Source organism: Zeugodacus cucurbitae, chromosome 3 (genome assembly GCF_028554725.1).
Source record: "Zeugodacus cucurbitae isolate PBARC_wt_2022May chromosome 3, idZeuCucr1.2, whole genome shotgun sequence".
NCBI lineage: Eukaryota > Metazoa > Arthropoda > Insecta > Diptera > Tephritidae > Zeugodacus > Zeugodacus cucurbitae.
The window spans coordinates 78388693-78412632 of NC_071668.1; the positions used below are offsets into that span (position 1 = coordinate 78388693).

General features: G+C 36.0%; 1 protein-coding gene across 1 annotated transcript in view; it reads right to left on the bottom strand.

Annotated features, from left to right (window-relative positions):
• Positions 1-23940, bottom strand: part of Cadm2_1 (uncharacterized) — a 56293-nt gene that overhangs the window by 7678 nt on the left and 24675 nt on the right. Inside the window, exons 2-4 of the mRNA XM_029039704.2 lie at positions 9623-9834; positions 5758-5893; positions 5172-5305 (exon numbers count right to left, since the gene is read on the bottom strand). Of these exons, the coding sequence (XP_028895537.2) occupies positions 5172-5305; positions 5758-5893; positions 9623-9834 (482 nt within the window). The remainder of the gene's footprint in view (positions 1-5171; positions 5306-5757; positions 5894-9622; positions 9835-23940) is intronic.

Genomic DNA, 23940 nt, shown 5'->3' on the forward strand with positions numbered 1-23940 from the left:
AGTTTTAATGTTGCAAATAGGCAATTGCCATATATTATAGTGCGAAAACGGTTCATTACTGTAAGTATGTGTGTGTTTGTGCGTGTGTGTTCGAGGTAAAGTACAGAAGCCACATTACACATGTCAACAATATAAAAACCGCAATCCCAAATCTCATTCCAGGGTACTCGTATGCAGCTTGTACGCCAACGTCAACGCCAACGCCAACAAAAACAAAAGCGATATACATTCAATCATGAGCTAGTAATAGCATATTCTAACTTTCGCATGCGTTTATTTCCTCATTGTGCTTAATAGCTCTACAAAATACACGAATTACCAACAATTCACTAATTTAAGTAGCAATTTCCTTTTGCGGCGACAGAAAATGTGCTGCACAACGCCTCTACTAACCAATTTACATTGAACCTCACTGCCATGCCATGCCACGCCGTGTTAAACTTTTCGGTGTGCTTTGGAGAGTTCGGCTGTGGTTGTTTGTTTCGTCCCACTGACAGATGAAAGCCACAATGTCATCTCGCCGGTGAATTATAACCATGGTTTCGCTGCCCACACCACCGACAAGCATAATGCGGTGGTAACAGCCATATACAGTTGTCTCCCTGCATTCCATAATGCCACCCCACACAATATACACATTCTAAGTACATATGACTAAGCTAATGAGCTGTGCAAGAGTATTGCTATGATATTTCGAAAAAATCCCTTAGTTGCTTTGTGGTTGTGGTATTTTTAAAGTCTCTAGTTGTTGTCAAAAATATTTTTTTCATTGAAGGAATTGTGGTTGCTTCACTTATTTAGTTCTTAACCATTGCTTATATTGGCCAATAAGTATTCAATTCCGTTTGCAACAGTGACTTATGAGGAAATAAATAAATTCAGCATTTGCTCGCCAATTATTTACGAGCTGTCAGAATGTGGATGTGCGACAACAATGTATGTGCTGTTGCGGTTGATTGCGTTTTGGCTCCGAGAAGAATGCAATGAAAATTCTTCCACGCTCCAGAAAAACAAACAAACGTTGAAAACAGCGACTCAACACCACCACCACCGGCTGATAGATCTCGTGACGAGTCACACACATACTCGCATGCTGGCGGTGTCAGTGTCTATGCTGCGAGCGAGCGTTCTGTTAGCGCCAGACAGCAGTGTAACTTCAGTGCAAAACAAAAACATAAATAATAGTTGAAAAATTCCATAAAGTGTGACAATTTTGGTAACCGCAGAATTTCGGTTTACAGCAGCAGCAACAATAACAACAACAACCGAATGCCAGGAATGGGCACCGCCGTAGGGCAATTGCGCCACCACAAAGTGCACTCGACACGCACCCAACTGCCGCAAAACAGCAAAACAACGTCAAAAAGCTGCATGAAAAATTGCTTTAAGCTCGCAAACACTCAAATCTACATACAGAGCACACAAGTAAGCGCACAAACAGAGAAACTACAGCGCTGGAGCCTGCAGACCTACTGCGGCAGCATGAGCAGAGTGACTGCAGACCACAACGGCAGATCCAACGTCGCGTTAGCGCCACAGTACAACCGACATGGCTACAGAGACATCAGCTCTGAATGCTAAATATTTTAGTTTTTCGCACCTCAATAGCCGCAATAGCTCTGGCTCAGTGGTAATGGTGCTCTGACGTCAGGCGGCACGGCAAATGTCGTAGGGAGAAAGCGATTTCAGATTTTAAAGCTTGCCGCCAAGACGAAAAGCCTTTACTCTATATAAATGTATGTATGTTAAAACCTTAAAGTTTGCCTCTCGAATCACTGTTTTCCAATTAGTACATTCTCCGAATTCCTTACAGTTGCATCAACTTTGACAGCCCTACACAATTAACACTTTCGACTCGTCATTGTTTTTGTAGGCGCAAGCAATAAAAGCATCCAAGCCATACAGATAAATGTCAAGCAAAACATCACTTAAAAGTCAAAAGCATACACCAATCGCAGGTAGCAGAGCGGTGGGTAAACAACCGCGAATACACCGAAGCACACCTTGAGGCGCATCAAATCAAATTTGTGACTCGGTGCCGCCACAGAGACTCGCCGATTGAGCGATCGGTGTGATTTTGTTTATGCTTTTGTGAAAGCGCCTGTCGAGCGCGCGCCATTTCATGTGATTGCAAATGCAGATAATAATGATGTTGATGTTGATGCCGATGACTAAAAGTCTGTTTATGATTTTTATGTGACAATTTTTCCAACTCTCTGTAAATATTTTTTCAACACACTTTCATACCACACATTCCCGTGTGTGTGTGTATGAATGTGTGCACCACTGTGTGGCATTATTGCTGTTGTTATTGCCAGTTGACAGTTGTTGATGACATGTGTGTGGCAAATATTTGAGCGCATTTTAGTGCCAACAAAGCGTTGCTGGGAATATTTCAAAAACAAAGAGTCACATTATAAACATGGCCTATTTTCTGTATTTGTATTCGCTCTATCGAAAGCGTGAGCGTGTGTATGTGTGTGTGACAATTACCAATTGTTTTGTGACTTTATTGCTTGATTTTCCATTCATTTTTTATCATACGAATATATTGCGCGCCAACAACGTTTATTACACAATATTACGAACGGTGAGTGCGTGATGTGTCAACAATCAGTGTCAACGGCAACTGCCAACAGTCAAAAGTTTTCATCAACGTCAACAATCAACTGAAAGCGATAAAAAATAGCAACACTTTTTGTTGTTTCTTTTTTTGTTTTTGTTGTTTTGCGAATCAAAATGAATAACGGACGAACGCCTACATATGTATGTAGTTGTGCGCTTGTACGAGTATATAAATACGATTTGTATGTAAATACTTGTACATATTGATAAAATAAATGAAAGAAAACTCTCTAAAGGCCCGCTCAGGCACGAGGAAAAAATGCTCATATCCGTTGCAAGTTGTTTGATATGCAAAAGTGAAGAGTGAGTGACAGCAAAGTGCTCGCAGGTGTTGTGCCTCTGAAAGGCATTATCATCAAATACTCGTAAAAGCAAGAACAAAGTGTGAAAAATGCTCGAAGCCGACTAAAAGGAATTTTATAGCTAAAAGTCGTTTTTTTTCGCTGGAGTTCTAGAAATATATGAGCACATTAATTATAAAAGACGGCAACTAGTTGAATTTTTAGTGCATACTCACCGTGGTGGAGCAACAATTTGCAGCGCATTCTAATTGTTTTTATACCAAGTCGGACATTTAAAAGGGGAAGTCCATGTAAAATTTTCAAAAAATCGATTTTCTTTTTCAATAAACTGGAAATATAGTATATTGACTATACTATCCTACTATATTGAAAGAGAAAAAAAAATAATACATTTGTTCTCTAGATAGATTTAATAGAATTGTGTTTATAAAACAATAAAAGTTTTTTATAACCTTTAATAATATTAAACAAATTACCGATTTTTAGACTTTTAGAAGGATTTCCCCCCTTAAACTTCACTTTTCTTTAGAAAAGTACACAAAGTTGCCATGCTCTGGATTTAAAAACCAACTCAATTGTTTGACGCTGCTCAAAGCAACGCAAATGTGAAAGGAATGCGTTTTAAATAACCACTGTTAGAGAAGAAAAAGAGTCAGCAAAGCCTGCACATAACGCAGAAAAACCCCAAGCAATTCACTTTTTGGACGATGCTAGTGTTGCACGTTGTATATACCGAAATCGGACGAAATCGAGGTACGCGTATGCCACAAACTTATGAAGTAATCTAAGAGCCAAAGCAAAAGTGCGCACACAAAAAACATGAATATTCATTGTCCACCTCCATCGATAGCGCACACACTCTCCAACCAATCCTTCTCGGCGACTCAGCTCAACCTTAAACGTTGGTAATAAATGAAATTGTTCGTTCTGCGGGCATCTGCTCGTCTGTTTTCCTGAGCACACAGCCACCTGCCCTTCAACACGCTCAGAAGCCTGCCGGTCCAACTCCCCGCACGCAGGTGTTTGCATACATATTCACTTGTGCGGCCAATGCGGTTTTGCCCACAATTTTTTGCCGCCGTTTCGCCCAACCAAATTGTGCACGGCTTTTATTTTGCGCACTTTTTTCACCTTCGGCATGCCAACAAAACATTTAGTGCGATTTTTCATTTTGGCGTTGCGGTGCTTAGTCATATTTTCGGATTTTCCCACGCGTGTGCTTTTTTGCGCCTACACTACGCCATAGTGAGGATGTGGAGTGCGCAGGTTGTGTTTTTTGCCGACGACTTTTCCTTTAGAAATTGTACGCTAGAAAAATGCACAGCGACTGTGTGGCGTGTGAAACAATCGCTTACAATGAGAAGCCCAACAATTTTGCTTACATATTTTGTTGGGTCAGTGTCTAATGGCAATGATTTGGTTATTGTTGCCCTCAGACAGGGCATCGGAGATTTCTTTTTTGTAAATATCCAACAATGATATGCTTTTTCAACCTCCATGTAGATGTACAAATGTACATACTTGAATAAATATATATACCTTTTCTCCAACACCGAGTTTAACTGCATTGTAGTTTAAGTTTGGTACGTTGGCAAAAATTGCTCGGAAAATATTGTATTAGACGTTGTATGAGACGATTGTTGGAGTGCCAGTCACACGATTGTCTTAGCTATAATATTTGCCTGTCATAAGATTTAAAATTGGGAAATATATATAATATATATATAATATATATGTGTTTTCGCGTTTAAATAGTAGACAAAGTTGTATTACAGTTTTTTATCTCTTCACTCTCATATACATTTTTTCAGTTTTATTTTCTCTTAACAAGCGCTAATGAGTGGCCTTAATTGGCCGGGGAAACCATATCGATGGAAATCGGCGAACTGTAAATGCTTTACTCAAATTTTTAGTTTTATATTTAGTTAAGAATTTTATTGGCAACTTCTATACGCCAAAGCCATCAATTTTTAAATCACCATTAACCCTCTGCTGTTTGCCATGCATCCCATGCTGTCCATGCTCTTTGGCAGCGAATGAAACCACTTTGCACTAATGCATAGCAATTGGAAATTGAATTCGCAAGTAACCGAAAATGTTAAAAACCGAAAATAGAAATAAAGGAAAGCCAAACCAAAAGGGAAACATAAAAAATTAAGAGCCCATGACGGCCAGTAAAGAATTTAAAGCAATATACTCGTAAGAGGTCATTGTTAGAGCCCCATAATAAGCCCCGCAACTTACCACAATACCATTAATAGTCCATGTCAAATTAGCAGCCGGCTTGGAGTACTTAATTGAGCAATTGCCATCAACCAAATCGCCGATACGATAACGTGGCTGGATGCCCGTAACAATGGCCTGCTCTTCCGGTAACTCTGTGATGCGGCAACGACGACGTCGAACGGAAACGGAGAGCATAAAGAGAGAGAAAAAATCGTTTTTAATTTAGTAAAAAATTGTGCACTCGGCGCAGAGAAAAAAAACGATGATTTTATCAAAATGTTCGCTAGTTTTCAGTTCAGCCATTGAATTGAAAAGTCATCAATTAGAAGTGTTGAACATGGAATTTGCCACCGTTGAAGGGGCAAAAAACGGCGCAAAAAACGTGCTAAATATACGCGAAGTTTCTAATTAATTTGCCTTACACGCGGCACTTGGGTGAAAGAGCAAGCAGTTGAATTAGCGCCTTTGCGGAATTTCAAACATTTAAGCCGATTTGCGATTCTTTTTTATCTAAGCGCCAGCATAGTTTCACTCATTGGCGCTAAATAGCATTAAGCGTGATTGTGTGTGTATGTATCTAAGTGTGTTTGTGTGTTGTACTCACCCACAACTTCCAGTTCACCAGAGACCATGGCGGTTTGAAAGGTTGGCGCCTCCACGGAAATCTCGCATGTAAACTTGCCGGATATGTTGAGCGGCACCGCCAACAGCACGACATGACTTTGATTGGAGAGATTACGCTGTTGCAGTTCCGTTATAAATGCATGTGAAAGTAAAAGAGTGGAGAAAAAACATTTATGAAATTAATTATAATTGAATGTTCGACAAAAAAAACTACAACAAGTATGTGAAAAAATTCGTGTAGCGGAAATTTCGCTAAATGCGATTTGAATTTTTTATTATGGCAAATGTAGCGCAGTAATTTACTTTTCCTACATTTCGTTCGATGTGCGTGTGTGTGGGCGACTGCTTTAGACCTTTTTTCTATAAACAAATTTTCAGCACACACTCATACATATATATTCATATCAACATTTGCAACATTTGTGTGTGTTGCGAAATTTAATTAACCAGCTTTTGGTGTGCGTTGAAAGGAAATAAATAGCGGAAGTTAATAACACCTTTTGGGAATATGAAACAATTTTGTGTTTTTTGTATATTCGTTCTTGCTTTTTACTGCACAAAAACAAATTAGGTTTTAGCTATGGAAAATTAATTATTGAAATGAATTAACTCATAATTAAAGGAACGCATACACTTTTTCAGGCTCTCTGTTATACATACAATATTTTGATAATATTTGTACTGCCTTTGAGATTTATGTAAGCAATAAATTACAATAGTGAATCACAAAGCAAGAGTATATTGCTTTAGTTAATACTGCAGAGCTTAGCTTTCAGTTAAAGAATATAAAATAAAATTCTGTTTGCTGAGCGTCATATGAAAATCATATGCGTAAGTATTGGTGTTGTGCAGTCATAAAAATTTATTAAAGTCTGCATTTACTTTACACTACTTTTATTCACAGTGCATTTGTATATTTAAAAATTATTTTCATTTTTATTTTAATAACGCATTGTTCGTGTACTTTTAATATTCTTCTTGATTTCCGCAACATTAAATATGATTTTTGTGGAAATGAACAAAATAATACAACAAATTAATGAAAACGAGAAAAAAGCCTCAATTATTCTTTATGGGGGGGAAATATTAATATGTGCATATTATATTTAAAGCAATTGTTGCCACAAATGATATAATTAATAACAATGCATGGCATTGGAAAAGCTTAAAATTCACAATAAAGAATGGTTTCAGACAACTTTCACAGGCAAATACAAAAGCATGCACAGTATGTAAGGCACTGCATTGATAACTTTATAATTTTTCATTATTTTCATAAGAATTGAGTTTATCGAATGTTAGTAATATTATATTATAGCCGAACAAAACATTTCTTATATGAAAGGCATTCAAGTCATGTGTGGTATAAAACCGTGAAAGGGTAGAGAAAATTTAGAAAATCGTAAAAATGCTCAGATCACTACATGAATGAATAATCGGTGAAATTATTGTTAAAAAAAATTACTAATAACAAACCGACTTCTAGTATAAAGAATATATGTCAGTTTATCCCTTTGATATAGAGGATATATCAATTTCCGTACATATTCATATAATATTTTAGTGTAATTTCCAACATTTGGAATATCTTAATAAAAAATAAAACTTAATTATTAATAATATTTAGATTTATTTTAAAAAAAACTACCCTTAACTTTTTCGAAGTTTGTTTTGTAAAATTATTTTAATTTTTTATTCATTAACATATCTGAAATAAATCCGGTTCGGATGCATTCGAATATGACCCTTTATTCTGTCACTGTGTTTGTAATGTTCTTGTAAAAATGCATGGTAAACGTTTACTTGTGTGTGTGTGTATGTGTGCAAGAGTAAGTACAATCGCTATTATTCCAATAAACTGTAAACTTAATGAGGCGTTCATAGGTAATCAAATGAGATGTGCATGCGTGGCTACTTTCGAACAAGCTCACAATGAGTATGACACGCATTTGCAACGGTATGTATACAAATGCATTCAAGGGCACATTTACAACTTAAGCTGCTAGACTGTCATCTACAAAACAATTAAAGTGTGTGTGTGTATGTGTATATGCACCGTTATTGAAATAAGCGCTCGTAATGAGATAATTGAACCCATTAATTAATCATCACGCATGCAACCAACTGTGAGCAGGCGATATCATATTACCACGCCTTAGTATAATTAAAATTCCACTTGATATTGCCTCTTTAAGAATTTAAAAATGTTGTTGTTGTTGTACAAATGAACAATCGAAAAGTTATTTCTTTTATTTGCGAAACTAAATTTTCGTTTTGTTGACTGACTGACTAAGCTATTAGATAGAATTTGTATTGATTTATGTTGAACAATTCGTGCTTTCTAATTTGCTGCTTTGTACAATTTAAGCTGACAGAAAGCAAAAATTGGAAAAGAACAGCAACTATTGAGACAATTTCCAATTAAATTGAATTCATTTAAACGTTTCAAGTGTCAGTTAAACGCTTAAGTTTTTGATGTTTTGTTGAAAATAAGCAAAGTATGAAATGTTAATACTTTCAATATTTCATTATTATCTATTTATAAATTAATAAAAATGGAGTATTTTTGTGATTGAATTCAATATTTAAATATTTCTTGTACATCTGAACAATAAGTGCAAACGTTTTTACACATGTGAAGGAGATAAGTATTTACTTGTATATAACAAAAAAATATATGTATATGCATAATCGGAGAAAAATTGATATCTCTGTAAATGCTCATACATACATACTTCACACCACATGAAGGTGAGCACATATTTTATGAGCAACAATTGCAACTTCTATTGACACTGTTCTACAATATATATGTGTTCGTACATATATGCAGGCAAGCCCGCATCATTATAATATGAGTATACACAGAGTTATTAATTATTTTGTATATTTTCATGTACTTATAACGGGTGATTTTTTTGAGGTTAGGATTTTCATGCATTAGTATTTGACAGATCACGTGGGATTTCAGACATGGTGTCAAAGAGAAAGATGCTCAGTATGCTTTGACATTTCATCATGAATAGACTTACTAACGAGCAACGCTTGCAAATCATTGAATTTTATTACCAAAATCAGTGTTCGGTTCGAAATGTGTTTATCGACAAATTTTGTTCAGCGATGAGGCTCATTTCTGGTTGAATGGCTACGTAAATAAGCAAAATTGCCGCATTTGGGGTGAAGAGCAACCAGAAGCCGTTCAAGAACTGCCCATGCATCCCGAAAAATGCACTGTTTGGTGTGGTTTGTACGCTGGTGGAATCATTGGACCGTATTTTTTCAAAGATGCTGTTGGACGCAACGTTACGGTGAATGGCGATCGCTATCGTTCGATGCTAACAAACTTTTTGTTGCCAAAAATGGAAGAACTGAACTTGGTTGACATGTGGTTTCAACAAGATGGCGCTACATGCCACACAGCTCGCGATTCTATGGCCATTTTGAGGGAAAACTTCGGAGAACAATTCATCTCAAGAAATGGACCCGTAAGTTGGCCACCAAGATCATGCGATTTAACGCCTTTAGACTATTTTTTGTAGGGCTACGTCAAGTCTAAAGTCTACAGAAATAAGCCAGCAACTATTCCAGCTTTGGAAGACAACATTTCCGAAGAAATTCGGGCTATTCCGGCCGAAATGCTCGAAAAAGTTGCCCAAAATTGGACTTTCCGAATGGACCACCTAAGACGCAGCCGCGGTCAACATTTAAATGAAATTATCTTCAAAAAGTAAATGTCATGAACCAATCTAACGTTTCAAATAAAGAACCGATGAGATTTTGCAAATTTTATGCGTTTTTTTTTTTTTTAAAGTTATCAAGCTCTTAAAAAATCACCCTTTACATACCTCAACGTTGATTCCGGCGGCCATGGGAAAAACTTTCATTGCCGGATTTTCCTTTGGTGTATAGCGATAAAACTCTCGACGTCCCTTATACCATTTAACGGAATATAAAGTATCATTTTCCATATCGTAATTGCATGTGAGCAGTGCATTGCTGCCGCGTTTCACCGCTTGTGGTATTGTAACCGAAACATCCTTGAGTCCAGCAATGAAATCTGCAAAAACCAAATAAAAAGTGCGAGTGAGTATGAGTGAATGTCGGCAAAGTGAATGGGTAAAAAATGTTACCACCGAAAGTATTAAAACGAGCATCCATACATACTTACATTTGTGTATGTGGGATTTCTCATACACTCTTTTATTTTATATTCCTTTTTTTATGAAAATTGCTTAATACTGAGCGAAAAACCTCAAGTGCCACGCCTGCTGGCCACTGCAGCGGACATAAAAAGGTAACGGTACAGAATAGTTTTACTTTTCCTCACTTAAGATATTTGCCAACGGTGACAGGGGTGGCAACAGCATAAATGCCATAAACGAAATTTGTTTTAAATTCGCACGACAGTCTCAGCAACGGGGGGAAAGTAATGCATACACCGCTTCACTGGAGTGCTGCTGCAACATTGGAAGTGAGCAATAAATGTTCTACTTAAAAATTTCTATGCGCAAACGTTTTGCTGCGGGAACATAGAAAAGTTACCGCCGCTCCACAATGTTTGACGCACACACACACTCTCACGCGCTACACGTAATTATGTATGAATTTATGAAAACGTCCTGTTTCTTATCCCACTTTGGCTTTGATCAGAAATTACGAGTTGATTGCTATGTCGAAGTTTTGACCACCCATTGCGGTCTGCAGACCACAGCAAAGACGCATGGAGAGCGGAGAGTGCATGCATGGTTGGGCCACCGGTGTTGCTGAAGTATGCGCGTGACAGCGGTGGACTCTGTACATGCATGGCTTTGGTCTGGAGATGCGGAGGTTTGGAGGTTTGAGACTTTCAAATGTCAGCTATCATGGCCAGAGTGCATACATGCGAGAATTTGTTGGTAGATCAGCTGATGGAAAAAGTTTTGCGCATAGAAGTGAATACAAAAACAAACTGCACCGAAAAAGATTTGGAGTGAAAGGTGTAAAAGCGTACAATTTTCGGCTGGAATTATTGAGTTCGCATGGAAAATCTTGAAGTGTTTGACCTTTTGCGAACATGAACTGAACAGAACACGCTGTTCTGAGCTTGAATTCAAACTCTTTTTCACATTTTTATAATATATATTTTTTTTTGCTTTTTACAAATATTTTTTAAGTTAGAAGGATAGGTAGAACATTTGAAACATTTGGATATCATATATATACATACATACATACTTCCTTTCCGCAACTTAAACGATTTATTTCACAACTTTGCATGTGTACACGTGAATTAGTATCGCACACAACTACCAAACCGCAGTTACAATTTACTACACTACAATTACGACAAACCAACAAAATGAAAACGAAAAATTGTGTTTGAAATTGTAACGGAAACCACGAAAAACCAAAACTTTTAACGAATAATGAATGTTGTATGCGATTATAAATTGATACGGTACAACAGGTGAGGGTCAACTTAGCAAATACAAATACAAAAACAAAAATACAGAAAAAACGGACGCTATGAGACAGCAACCATACTGTAAATGCTGGGCACTATTGATATTGTCTGCAACTTTTTTGGAGTATAGTCTTCTGCACGCAACCATGTCGCTCGACATTTACGACACAGAAACTCAGATTTAATTCTTAAACATACACAAAGCGCTGTAGTTTCCATTTGACAAAACCACTAACAACCAATGTGAATGTTTTTGAATTTTCATAATATTATCAAGTGCGTGTGTGTGTGTGCGGTGCTTCGTATGCGTGGGCTGACCCGCATGAAAGAGAATAAAATAGAATAAAATGTATAAAGTTTTACGTTTCAGCAAAATGCATGTGCAAACGCGTTCGAGGAGGAGAGCGAAAGGTATGTAATCATTATTTGCTAGCTTTTACATGAACATTTTGTACCAATAAATTGGTTTTCTGGTATGGTGTGTGCAATATTTTTGAAATGTGAAATCAAAGCTCAGTTAGTTTCGTTATTTTTTATATTCAAATCGTAATGAAATTTTTTCACAAAGCAAAACTTTTTCACAGCTTCGAGCTTTGTATTCGTTAGTTACACCTGTGATGCTATTTTACTAGTCACCAAATTCTACATAACTCAAAAAAAATTTTATTTGACAGTGGGTGTGAAATGGTAGCACTTCAGTGATACTACATAACATATATACAGTAATAAAAACTTTGATTAACACAAAACTTGAAATTGAAAATTATAAATTTCACTCTCAATACTATTGTAAATAACATCAGTAAGAAGCAGCAATAAAATTTCAAGTTTGATTCAATGGAACATTGTGGAAAAGCTCTTACAGACGTCACGAAAAACTCACGATCAATTTAGATTACACTTGACTAACGATTCCAGCAAATATTAGGTCTACAACTTTGCTTCTGCTGTTTTCCAATAGATGTCTCTAGGGTCAAGCACTGATCGATTAAATCGATTTTTTTTTTTATATCGATCTTGGACATTTGTGTCAACATTAACCCAACGAAATTTTGTAGAGATCTGCTTGCATCCCAAACTTATTCTCAACAGAAAATGTCACTTTTTGTGCCGAATTCTCGACATTTGCGGGAATGTCTCTGGGGTTAAGCACTGGTCGATTAAATCGATTAAATCGTTTTATATCGATCTTGGACATTTGTGTCAACATTAACCCAACAAAATTTTGTAGAGATCTGCTTGCATCCTGTCACTTTGTGAGCCGAATTCTCGACATTTGCGGGAAATTTTGCTTTTCTTTTTTTATTCCAAGAAAAGTGCGGCTGAGGCTCATTGACATTTGTTACCGTTTTTATACAAAAAAAAACTTAAATTTACAAAAAAACGGCGGAAGCAAAGTTGTAGACCTAATATATATTCAATTTTTCCTTTTCCTTAAACATGCATCTCCAGCAAAATTTAACATCATTCATATATTTATAATATACATATATTGGCCAACTTATCCAACGCTAACCTTCAACTATATTTTTTTTTTGTTTGGAACCAACCTTTTTCGGGTTCTGTAAATTTAAACTTGTATGTATGTGTTGTGTTGCTAACTCACATTTTTTCGTGCTTCGTAATAAGATTTACTTGCTTTTTTGCGCTTCGTCAGGCCACAGGTTTTGTTGGTCTGCACTTTTCACAATGTTTGTTGTGCGAATGGTGCAGTGGTGTGTTCACTGGCTTTTATGTATTCCTTGAATTGCTTTTGTTTGTATGCTGTTATTTGCAGCAAGTTGGTTAGCTCTTTGCTAGTGGCCAATTGCGCTTGTGCATCATGTTCAGCAAATACAAATACAAATATATGTCTGTGTACATAAAACACATGCAATTGCACAGCTGTGCTTGTTGTTTGGTTGACCCAGAGATGGTTGGCGGTGCGCAAGTTTTAGTTGGCTTTTTGCAACACATCACCACCACCACATGGGCGCATCTGTGTGTGTGTGTGTGTGTGTGAGTAAGTGCATTTCGGCATGTGTTAGTGAAAACTTTAGCAATCAACGTTTGCTTAGTATTTTAACGGCACTTTTATTTATATTTTATTTACGCTATTATCACTCATTGCCCAACAAAAGCAAAGAAACGCCAATATGGCGAATGCAACGGCAACTCGTGCAGCGCAGGAGAAATGGTTGAATATTGTGGAGAGTGATGCGCATAAATATTAAAGTATTTATATTTATCTGTTTTTCTGCTCAACGTGAGCAACCACAACTGATTGAACGTAAACTTTTAATCAATTTACATTGCTTTACTATTCAATTTGAGTGCTGCTCATTTGTCAGTTTTTTTGTGTCTTTGTTTTGAGAGTACATAGTACAAGCTTCAGTTGGTAAACTTACTTTTTAAAATCAAGAATTCAGTTAATAATAGAATTTTCCTAAAAAAAAACATGCATATTGATACATAAAGCATATAAACTGATTTTTTACAAAAGAAGATTTCTACTCGTAACATTTTTCATAAATGAAAAAAAATGAGATATAAAAGATAGTGAAATTAAATTTGACGTTAAAAAATTTAAAATTCATAATTTTCTAAAATTAGCTGTTTTTTTTTCAAAATGTTATATAAAAGCCCAAAAAAATGTTTAGTATCGCAATATAAGCAATCTAAAAAAGAAATAAACGTCAATAATTGTCAAATCGAATCGTCTCAATCATTCCGTTTTTGGTTGGTAAAAAGTTCGCCGGATCAGCTAATTTCATAACCAAAAATTATTGCTCTTAAATACCAAACGTCTTAAAAAGGAGACTGAAAGCCTACGGCATGGATTGTTGCGTCAGTTTCGCTACATTCCAATTAGTTTACTTAACTGATATTAAGGAATTTCTTTACGCACAGGGCCAAGGACAAATCTGCCATTGACTAACGTCGATCAGACGCGAAAGTTTCCAGACAAAAAGATATGAATAAATTAATGGCTATGCTAATGCCCTCTATATACAGAGCACACACACACACACACACACTCGTAAAAGAAAGCATACAAACACGCATGTTCTTTGTGTGCTAATTTAATCTCCTTTGTTTTGTACTTCTTGTCGACAGATTTTCTTGTTGACGCTTTCAACATGCACATTTATTTTTATTTGCTACGCGTTGACAGCTCGCGAAAAAGCCAGCGAAAGGGGGATTCCGAATGATTTATGCCGTTGAAGTCAATTTTTTTTTTTATAAACTACTTTCTTTAGTTGAGATAACTGAAGGTTTTATAAATGTGTATGAGAGATTTTTTTTACTACTTATTATACATATTTACACCACTTTGCTTCAAGTGCAATATTTTCATGCCCCAATTATCCATAAGGTGTTTAACCGCTTCGTTTACTTAAATTTACCACTCAACTGTCTACTTAATATTTCCAACTCGCCAGCCAGCACACAATGCCTTACTGAAACTGCTGCAAATTTAAAAGGAAAAAGTACTTTGTGCATGAAGCGAGTACGGCATGCTTAAGATTGCTTTTATCTTTATCTTATCCGCTTCGTCTCTTTGTAGACTGTTATCCGCTGCTTAAACTTCTGCTCCACTCATTTCTTTAGCTCGAGTTGCAAGCGACGCCTAGAATCACTTAGTCGCCTAAGCAGGTTGCCACTTATCCACTTCTGTCGCCTGAATTTCTATTGCCGTTTCGCTCGTATTCCGCCTTTCTTCATTCGCGCCACTCCAGCTATTTAGCCTTCAAATGTTTAGCTTTTAATGCTGACTGCCGCTGCCGCTGCCACTGCTGCCACCGAAGCTTGCAATTTTCACGCCTTTTTCATTTTATTACCAAGTTGCCTCGTTCTCCCTGCTTTTGAGCGTTTGTCGCCATATAATATTTGCATGGAATATAAATAGCTACGTGTGCATACTCGTACACTTTGGGCGCCTGTGGGTGATTGCTGTGTGTCTGACACTTTTGATGACAGCGCATCACCGATTCTGTAACAGTGGCACTTTATGAGTAGACGAAATAACCTCCACCGTGCACTGCCAGGCATACAACGGTGCCCTTACAATGGCACACACACACACTCATACAGCTCATACAGCTCATACACCCACATATTTATGTAAATGCCTTTTGGCATGTGCATTTAAGCAGTTGACTTCTCTCTGTTGGCATTCATTCGTACACGTGCAGGCGTTGTTCCACTTTTTCGGCTTTGACTCCTGTGATTGTTTGTTGGCGCTGTTGCCATAGTTGTTGTTGTTGTTGGCGCCTTAACATCACCTTCGTCTGTGGCTTCATGCATTTTACATGACCTTGTCGTGTCGTGTCGCGTGGCGTGAGCGCCTGAAAGTATGCAAGCAGCCCAAACAACTCCTTTAGTGCCTGCGGGTGTGTTGGTGTGTGTGAGGTTAATGATGTTACGTTGTTATAGCCTGCCGCTTGTCACTGCTGGCGTTTTCGGTGTGCACTCAGTTGTTGCCGTTATTAAAGGTGTCTGACACATGCACAACTTTTTATGTTAATTCACTTTTTCTAAATACTTTTTTCTCCCTGTAACACACACGGAGCATTTGTCGCACATAAATTCAATAATATGAAAAGGCTGCCTTGTCTCAGACTGGAAATTACTGTTAAATTATATCTTACAATTTTGTGTTTATTTATCAAGCTATATAAAGGGGGTAATAAGCGTGGTTTCAAAGGGATATCCAGCAATAGTTGTTAAAGGTAATTTTTATTTTTGTATAGTGACCAAAGGTGGATGTACAGAGGAAAGAGCTTATCATTTTTTGCAGTAGCCACATTGATATTGCCGGTTGATATGTAAATTTGATATCGATTATCGATTTTGCTTTATGAATGAAGAATGTGTTGTACAACCACAGGAGTGATCTCAGCGATCCGAATTCATTAATTTAGACTTAAAATCAGTTGAAATGTTTTTTTTTAATTACACCGCTGATAGTACATATTATTGTATTCAAGCGTATGCCACTGTCATTTGAACCAGTGCAACCCCATTCAGCCTCCATCGCGTTTAATTTACAGCATCTCTCCGGGGAGATGGTCAATTACTGGTTGTAAGATGTGTGCCACACTGACAGCCTTCAGATTGGTTAGCTCACCACCCTAATGGAACCAAATAAAAACGGGATTACCAATGACCAAAATATAAATAAAAAATCCAAACAACAACAACAAAAGTTTATTAAAAATACAGCAAACACAACGAGCAGAGCGAGAGGCAGTTCGTTAATTGCACTCGAAATGTACATTGGCGAAGATACAGTGTTTGCCATGCGAATGTGGCGGTGATCTTCATGCAAATGCACATATATATGCTAAAAAATAAAATAAGACAAATTAAAAAAGTTGATAAACAAATGAAAACGGCTGAGAGCAGCGCGAAAATAGCAGTCATCAGAGCAAATGAGAGGCAGAGAGGAGGTCTGCACTTTTTTATTGCCATTGACAGTGCATCAAAACGGACTCTCTTGTATATGTAGATGTGAGTACATTTATTTGATTTCTTTTTGCTGCAATAAGTAAGCGAGATACAAATGACGTGCGCCGGAACGTGCATATGTGGGATACAATGCACGAATCAAATTTGCGAATTCCGCAGAAAATCGAACACGCGATGGACGGACGAAGGACTATGCCTAGGCGTACAATACCATCCATTACGTATTAAAATATATTCCACACACGTACATTCTGTTGGCTCATGGCATGAATACCCCTCAGATATACAAATACGCGTGTGAGAATATTGAACAACAATTATATTTGCTACCTGGCTTGAAATTAAGTCGACGCCGCGTATGAGTAACACGAACCGATTGCACTGAAAAAATAAAGAATGCAATGCAAAGACAATTGACACATAGAGTAAAACAAAATCAGAAAAAAACTGCAATAAAACTGCAAATGGAGATCAAACACAATGTAAGCGAAAAGGGTTTTGATAAAAACGAGCTGCCAATCCCTTGGCGGGCGCTTACTCCCAACACAAACTCAAATCACAATGCATAAATGTTGTCGAGTACAATTTATTCGATATTATGTAACATGCATGTGGCAACACAGTGTGTTTCTGTGGCGTTGTTGTGGTATGTATTTGTGGGATCCAAAGTGCAATTGCTGTGCAAGTGCTTGAAGTACGAAACTGTTGTAACACATATGCTGTGTACTCATATATATTTACATACATGTAGCCTATGGCATATACAAAATTTAGACTCTCCAATAATGGTCAGTCTTTAGTTGAAGTTCTTGAATTAAAGACTTGAGACATACATATGTAGGTGTAGGTATGCAATGTTTATAATTTAATATTCTTTTAATTATTCTTTATTTAAATATTGAATAGAGCCTTTTCATGCAAATTCAAATTCAATGCTGTACAAATTTGCTTGAAGCAAACTATTTTCTCTCCGCATGGAAAATAGTAAGAATAAACTTGTTGATAGCTCTGCAGGACCCCAAATGCAAATCACTTCTGTAACTAAAAGAGCATGAAACTACATTTTGAATAACATTTTATTATTTCGATTTTACGTATGTACAACTGGGTGTGAGTGTGTATATGTTTTTACAGCATACATTGTGTGCTATTATGCCTTTGCTACGCATTTACATTTTATATTGTACGAGTGTGTGTGTGTGTGGATATGTGACACATGTCACCTGGGAGATGTGTCAAATGCATGAGCAACCAATTTGAACATTTTTTCAATGCTTTCACTGTCATTGCTGGTATTGGAAATTGCACAAGCGTTTTTTCCCTGCACTATTTAATTTGTTTTACACTGGCTCCCTCACATGAACACCCACGCACATACATATACATATCATTTATTTTGTGCATAACCACGTATATATACGCAATTGTTCTTGGTCTCAACCTCAATACAATTTATAGTATTTTACAGAGTTTGTTTATATACCCATTTGCTATATTTTTTGTATTGATACTTTTTCAGTTTTTCACAGTGCTCTTCTATTGAATATATGGAAATTGTTGTGCTTCTCTGCTCCCCTTCCCGTGCAATTATTTTGTATTTTATATATTTATTTATTTTAAGATTTAACTTCATTTCCACATTGTTCGGTTTGTATGCTTGTTCATTTGTAATCACTGTGTTGTAAATAATTGATGTGTTTCGTGGCATTGTAACAGGGAATTTTAGATGCATTACAAACAAAAAATAGTATTACAATGACCATAAGCCCGAACAATATGGCTCGCCATCATAGTCGGAAACATACTTTTGCTGGTTGAACACTGAAGTATTAAATTTTACTTTAGTAACTGGCTTCACTGAAACTTTTCATTGCTTCAGAGCTTTCTGAGCTGATTCTAAATGGAAGATCAGTCTTTAAATTCACGATGACTGAGATGAAATATACTTTAAATAGAGATAGTAATTACAACTTTTATATAAATATCTACATGGGCTTCCTAAAGCTGGGTAATGAATGGAAAAGCACTTCAATTAAAAATATTTTACCCTGTTCAAGTGAGCATAAAAACAATCCATGATCATTTCTAATTCAATTACTTCTTTGAAACAAAAATAATATTTAAACAGAGAGAATGATTACAAATCTCACTTTAAATTAATTGCCAATATCACCAATATCTCCCCCCTGCTAACAATTCAACTAGCCAACTGCAGTCCAATACACCAGCACCGATTTTGTATACAAAGAGTAAAATTATCTAACAATTTAAACACAAATATGCAGGTATATATGTACGTGTATTGTCATATACATATGTATGTATGAGTACATACATATTTATAAAGCCACCTCTATTTCGCTATAAATAGTTGGATACTGTTTACTTATATACTTTGGTGTACCGCTGTGCCCATATTACAATTAAATCATATACTAAATATCTGCTGAAAGCGGATGGGAAATTAATGACTGGCAATGGTGGCCAATTGACTGAAATAGGCCAATGTGCGGTAGAAAGGACATCGAGCTATTGAAGGGCATGCGATACATAAGGAAGCATTGGCACTGTACCCACATACATACCTACACAACATACACGAATACGATGGGGTTGGTTGGAGAAGATAGCTATAAACAATGGGAACCCATGATAAATTAAGCGGTTACGGTGTTGATACAAAATCGGAGACTGTGCAACCAGCGAATTGAACAGTGATAGTGAAGCTTAAGTGAATTGAGCAAATGAAATGGAAAACTATGAAGTGAAAATATGCATTTTGTTTAAAGCATTAACGGTAAAATTATCCTAAGGACGGTAAGAGAAATAATGAAATATAGCAGGTGTGAATTATATAAGAATAAATACACTCATTTTGAAGATCTGTAATATATTTAGTGCCTAAAAATGCTAAAACGTTAATACTTTAATTATTTCAACACATTCAGACATCCCACACTATGCAATACCTTTATTCGTGTAAATTAAATCGGCTTTTACTGTTTTTTGTTGGCAACAATCACCAAAATTGAATACGTCGCTACAATCCACGAATTAAAGGAGACACCACTCTTCAAAACAAACGCGATGACAGTATTTGAGTGATTTTTGGTCCTTAATGATACAATTAATTAAATCGAATTAATTTTCCCAATTAACACGACGAATATTCCTGACAAAAGCATCGATAGCAGCAGGGGATTACAAAAACAGCAAACAACGATAGCTAACAAGCAAGTTGGTGCGTTGGACAAAACTTTCATTCCATGAAATTTGTGATGCTGTGTAGGTGGCGCTGCTGTTTGGATAAGTTGATAAAAATACAATGAGCATTTTCGCGTGAAACTGTGTAAGAGAAATTTGATTTTCGATATTTTCTGTGCATAAATTTGTTGCTTGACTCTTAATTTGGATAATATCGACGCTACATTGCGTAATTAGCCAAGGCGAAAACTGGATAAGATAAGAAAGAATCTGTCATACCTTAATTGGAATTTATAAAGTATTCTGCTTTGGGAGAGAATGAAATATATTTTGAAAGCAAATAAATATAATTTCTGAAAATTTAAATTCATTATAGAACATGAGTAAGAAAATAAGTTAGAAAAATTAGTTAGAAATTTGTAATATAAAACAAATTTAATAATATTAAAGCTTTTGACTAATTCTAGTTAACTCTAACTTAGGTAAGTAACACGAAATGTTTACCTCCATTCAATCATAATTATTATTTCTTAGCTTGTCATTAAATAGCAAAGAACATGTGTCAAGGGCTTCGAATACTAATCAAACCTAATCAATTTTTCGTCAACATGTTTCGCAAATCCAATGACATTTTGAGAAAATGCTTGGCATTATTTCACTACTCATGCAAGAGTGCTTCGCAATGTTGTTAATTTGTGCAATATAATCGAATATTTCCACTCATCTTCCAGCCTTGATCTAAGCCATAGCAATTGTCTTTGCAGAACCATTCGTATTCTCGTCTCTTCTGGTAACTGCTGATTGATTTCACGACAAGAAATATAATTAATTCCAAATTAGTCTCATGCATAGCAATTTAATCGGATTTGAGAAGGAAGCCTTCAATAAATTTCAAGCATTTCGTCTAAGCAAGCGATAATTTAATCTTTTAATATCTAAATATCGATGTGGTGACTCCTAGCAATGGCAATCGCCTACCAACGGAAGAGTGAAGGAGGTGGGGCTAAACACACGCTTATATAGCAATAACATTAAGCTCCCTTGCAAAGACGCCAAGATTGTCCAACGAAAGCGAATTATTTACGCCTATATGCCGAATAATACCAATATATATATATTATGTATGTATATCGCATTCGTTAGCTTCGTAATTCTAGAAGGGTGTGACTGCTTGCCATCCAAAAATCAATAGCACTTAGCTACAAAATACAAATACTCAATCGGATTTCCTAGCTACTACGGGGGTATTATCTACTAATAACAGCAACAGACGAGTATTGGCGCGCTGCACACAACACGGGAAATGTACTCAATAGCTGTAATTTTTCATGCAACAGCGTAGCGGAAAATCAGCTATCCAACCAGCTAGCTGGTAGCTTACCAATCAGCAACGGAAAGCAGCGAGCCAAGCAATTAATCTACTTTAACTCTCCGAGTCGGACAGCAACATATATATTTGCTGATATATACATTTACAAATATTTCACTTCGCCAAATCAAATAAATACCGTAGTTCAATAAATCTGAATACTATTATCAATCTCATTTTGTGGTGTTCTGAAGGCCCACAAGTACAAACAAGTTGAAGTGCATTGCTTGGGAAAACACTTTAATACTACCCAAAACTATGGTGAATTGCTTGCTCTTCACAGCTGTAGCAAATACCTCACATCGTTTTACTCAGAACCAACTTAATGCTGCTGTAATATTTGCCCCTTTACTATTAACACCAACTGCCATGAGCGTTCATTAACTGTTACAACAACACTATGCCCAAGAAAATTAACCTATTTGACAAAGTTTCATCAGACATTTACTCAAATTATCAACATCTTTGTTGTGTATATTGAGCCAATATGAACGTATACTAGTCTATATATGCTGTATAAAGGTTCTGTAGAAAAATGCTGTGCAGAAACTCATTTTATACTCTTATCAATTTAAAATAAATGATAATTTTCAGAAAGTTCATATAACTTAACGCTTATATAACTCCTTGCGACCTTACTTTTGGCATTAGAGAACCTAACATAAAATTTTCCAAACCCGCGAGTGAAGCAAGTCATTTATGAATCATTGAGACAACTACTTATAGTATCATCAACCGCATGACATACCAAATAGTTTCACTACAAAATTACCCTGATAAGCTAATAATATTGAAGCAAAATAAATCAATAAATTCGTGTTTACAACTTCTAAACTTCAATTTTCCTGCCTTCTTTAAACATATCTTCACACATACGAATACCCTCCGCTACACTTTGCGAACGTTTATGCTGCGCAGAGTGTTATGGCGCCAATGACGGAGTTCTCCAAGGCCGTTTCTGCTTAAACAAACTGCACACATATTTACATATTTAGCCATGCGTTCTTGTGTTGCTCTTGCTGAGGTTTTCCTTTTAATTAACAGAATACGTAATAAATTTTGCACTAACCAAAATCTGGTTACACACTAAATTAAGTTTCTACTCGACTCCACGCATAGAAACCCACACGCATAGCTGATATCTACACCTATAACAGCTGTGTGGTAGTGTTCGATATAAGCACTATGTGCTGTGTATGTGTGTTGATTCTTCTAAAACTCTTATCGACATTTTATATTGCAACTCATTCTACCGCTTACTTTTCTTCCTTCCGATAGAATTTTAAATCTAGCCTTGAAGCGAAGCACACAAGTACTCATATATCAAACCCTCAAATTAAAAGAAATTGTATACATGTATAGATTATATAGGTTCGGAAACATATCCTGACAGAAAAATGCTGGACCAATTTGGACGAGCGTTTTTCAGGGAATACTATTTATATATATTAATATAAAGATATCAACTTTAACCAAATAGTGTTTCAGAGGCCCCATAAAGATTGCAGTGACGAAAGCTACTACCTGATAAAGAAAATTTAAAATTCTTGACTATAGTACTGGAATAAATTATTCCTGAATCCCTGATTCAGATATCACCAGGCTATTCCATTATAATGTTCCATATTCGATTGTTCTAAGGACAATGGATCTCATTTATTTACAACTGTATTTTAAACGAGTATAAGAGAGAACATTGTTCATTAGTCAATAGTGTGAGCAATATAGTCAATCAGTTTCAGTGAACTTTTACAAAAATTTCCTTCAGGGTATTTTCTCTCTCTTTTTACGCACACACATACTACATACACATATAATCCCTCACTTGCCTAAATTTTTAACAAAAAGCCCCTACTACAAATTTAGGTGTTTATCTTGGTCCAGTTGATAGTGCTTTGCGTTCAAGGCTTTACAGAGTGGGCAGCATGCGAATATACATAAACTCTCTAAATTTCGCCTGTGTGTGTCTCGCTTGGATTAACTGTGATTAAGTTTAGTGTCTGGATTACGGTCAAATTGTGTGATGAAGTAAATGTGTTGGAAGTTCATTAAAATTTAACCCCCTTTAATGTGTACTCATGCCTACATATGTATGTATGTATGTATATATGCAGTGTTGGTTTTTAAATGTGTATGTGAGTGTTTGTAACTAACTCATTTGTGATTAATTTGATGAATTAACCAAAAAATTGACACGGCCAATTATTTTATAGCTTATTATGAGGTAAAATTAAAAGGTTTCAAAAATAATATCGGATGACCGTTGGCGTTTTTGACACAGTTATTATACCTGAATATAATAAAGGAATATTTTTCAATGATTAAAACAACAACTCATTGTGAAAAAGATAGTTTTAATTATTAAGTAAAATGCCCAGCAATTCTTGAGAGAAGAAATAGTTTGTCTCAGCAAAATATTTAAAAACAAAAAAATATATATTTTTTTAAAAACCGTTTTAAACACGAATTTTATTCGCATTCTTAGATTAGAAACCTTTAAAATATATATACATTGGCGTAGATCATAAAAATTAGTAGAAGTTTTGGCTAACTGCTTATAGAGAGAAAGTTCTAACAGCATATACATATGTACATTAGCATTACCCCTATAGTAAAGTTTTCAATTATATACACATGTATATATGGATATGCACTTTATATAGGTCATCATGTACGAACACAACATGAATTCAGCG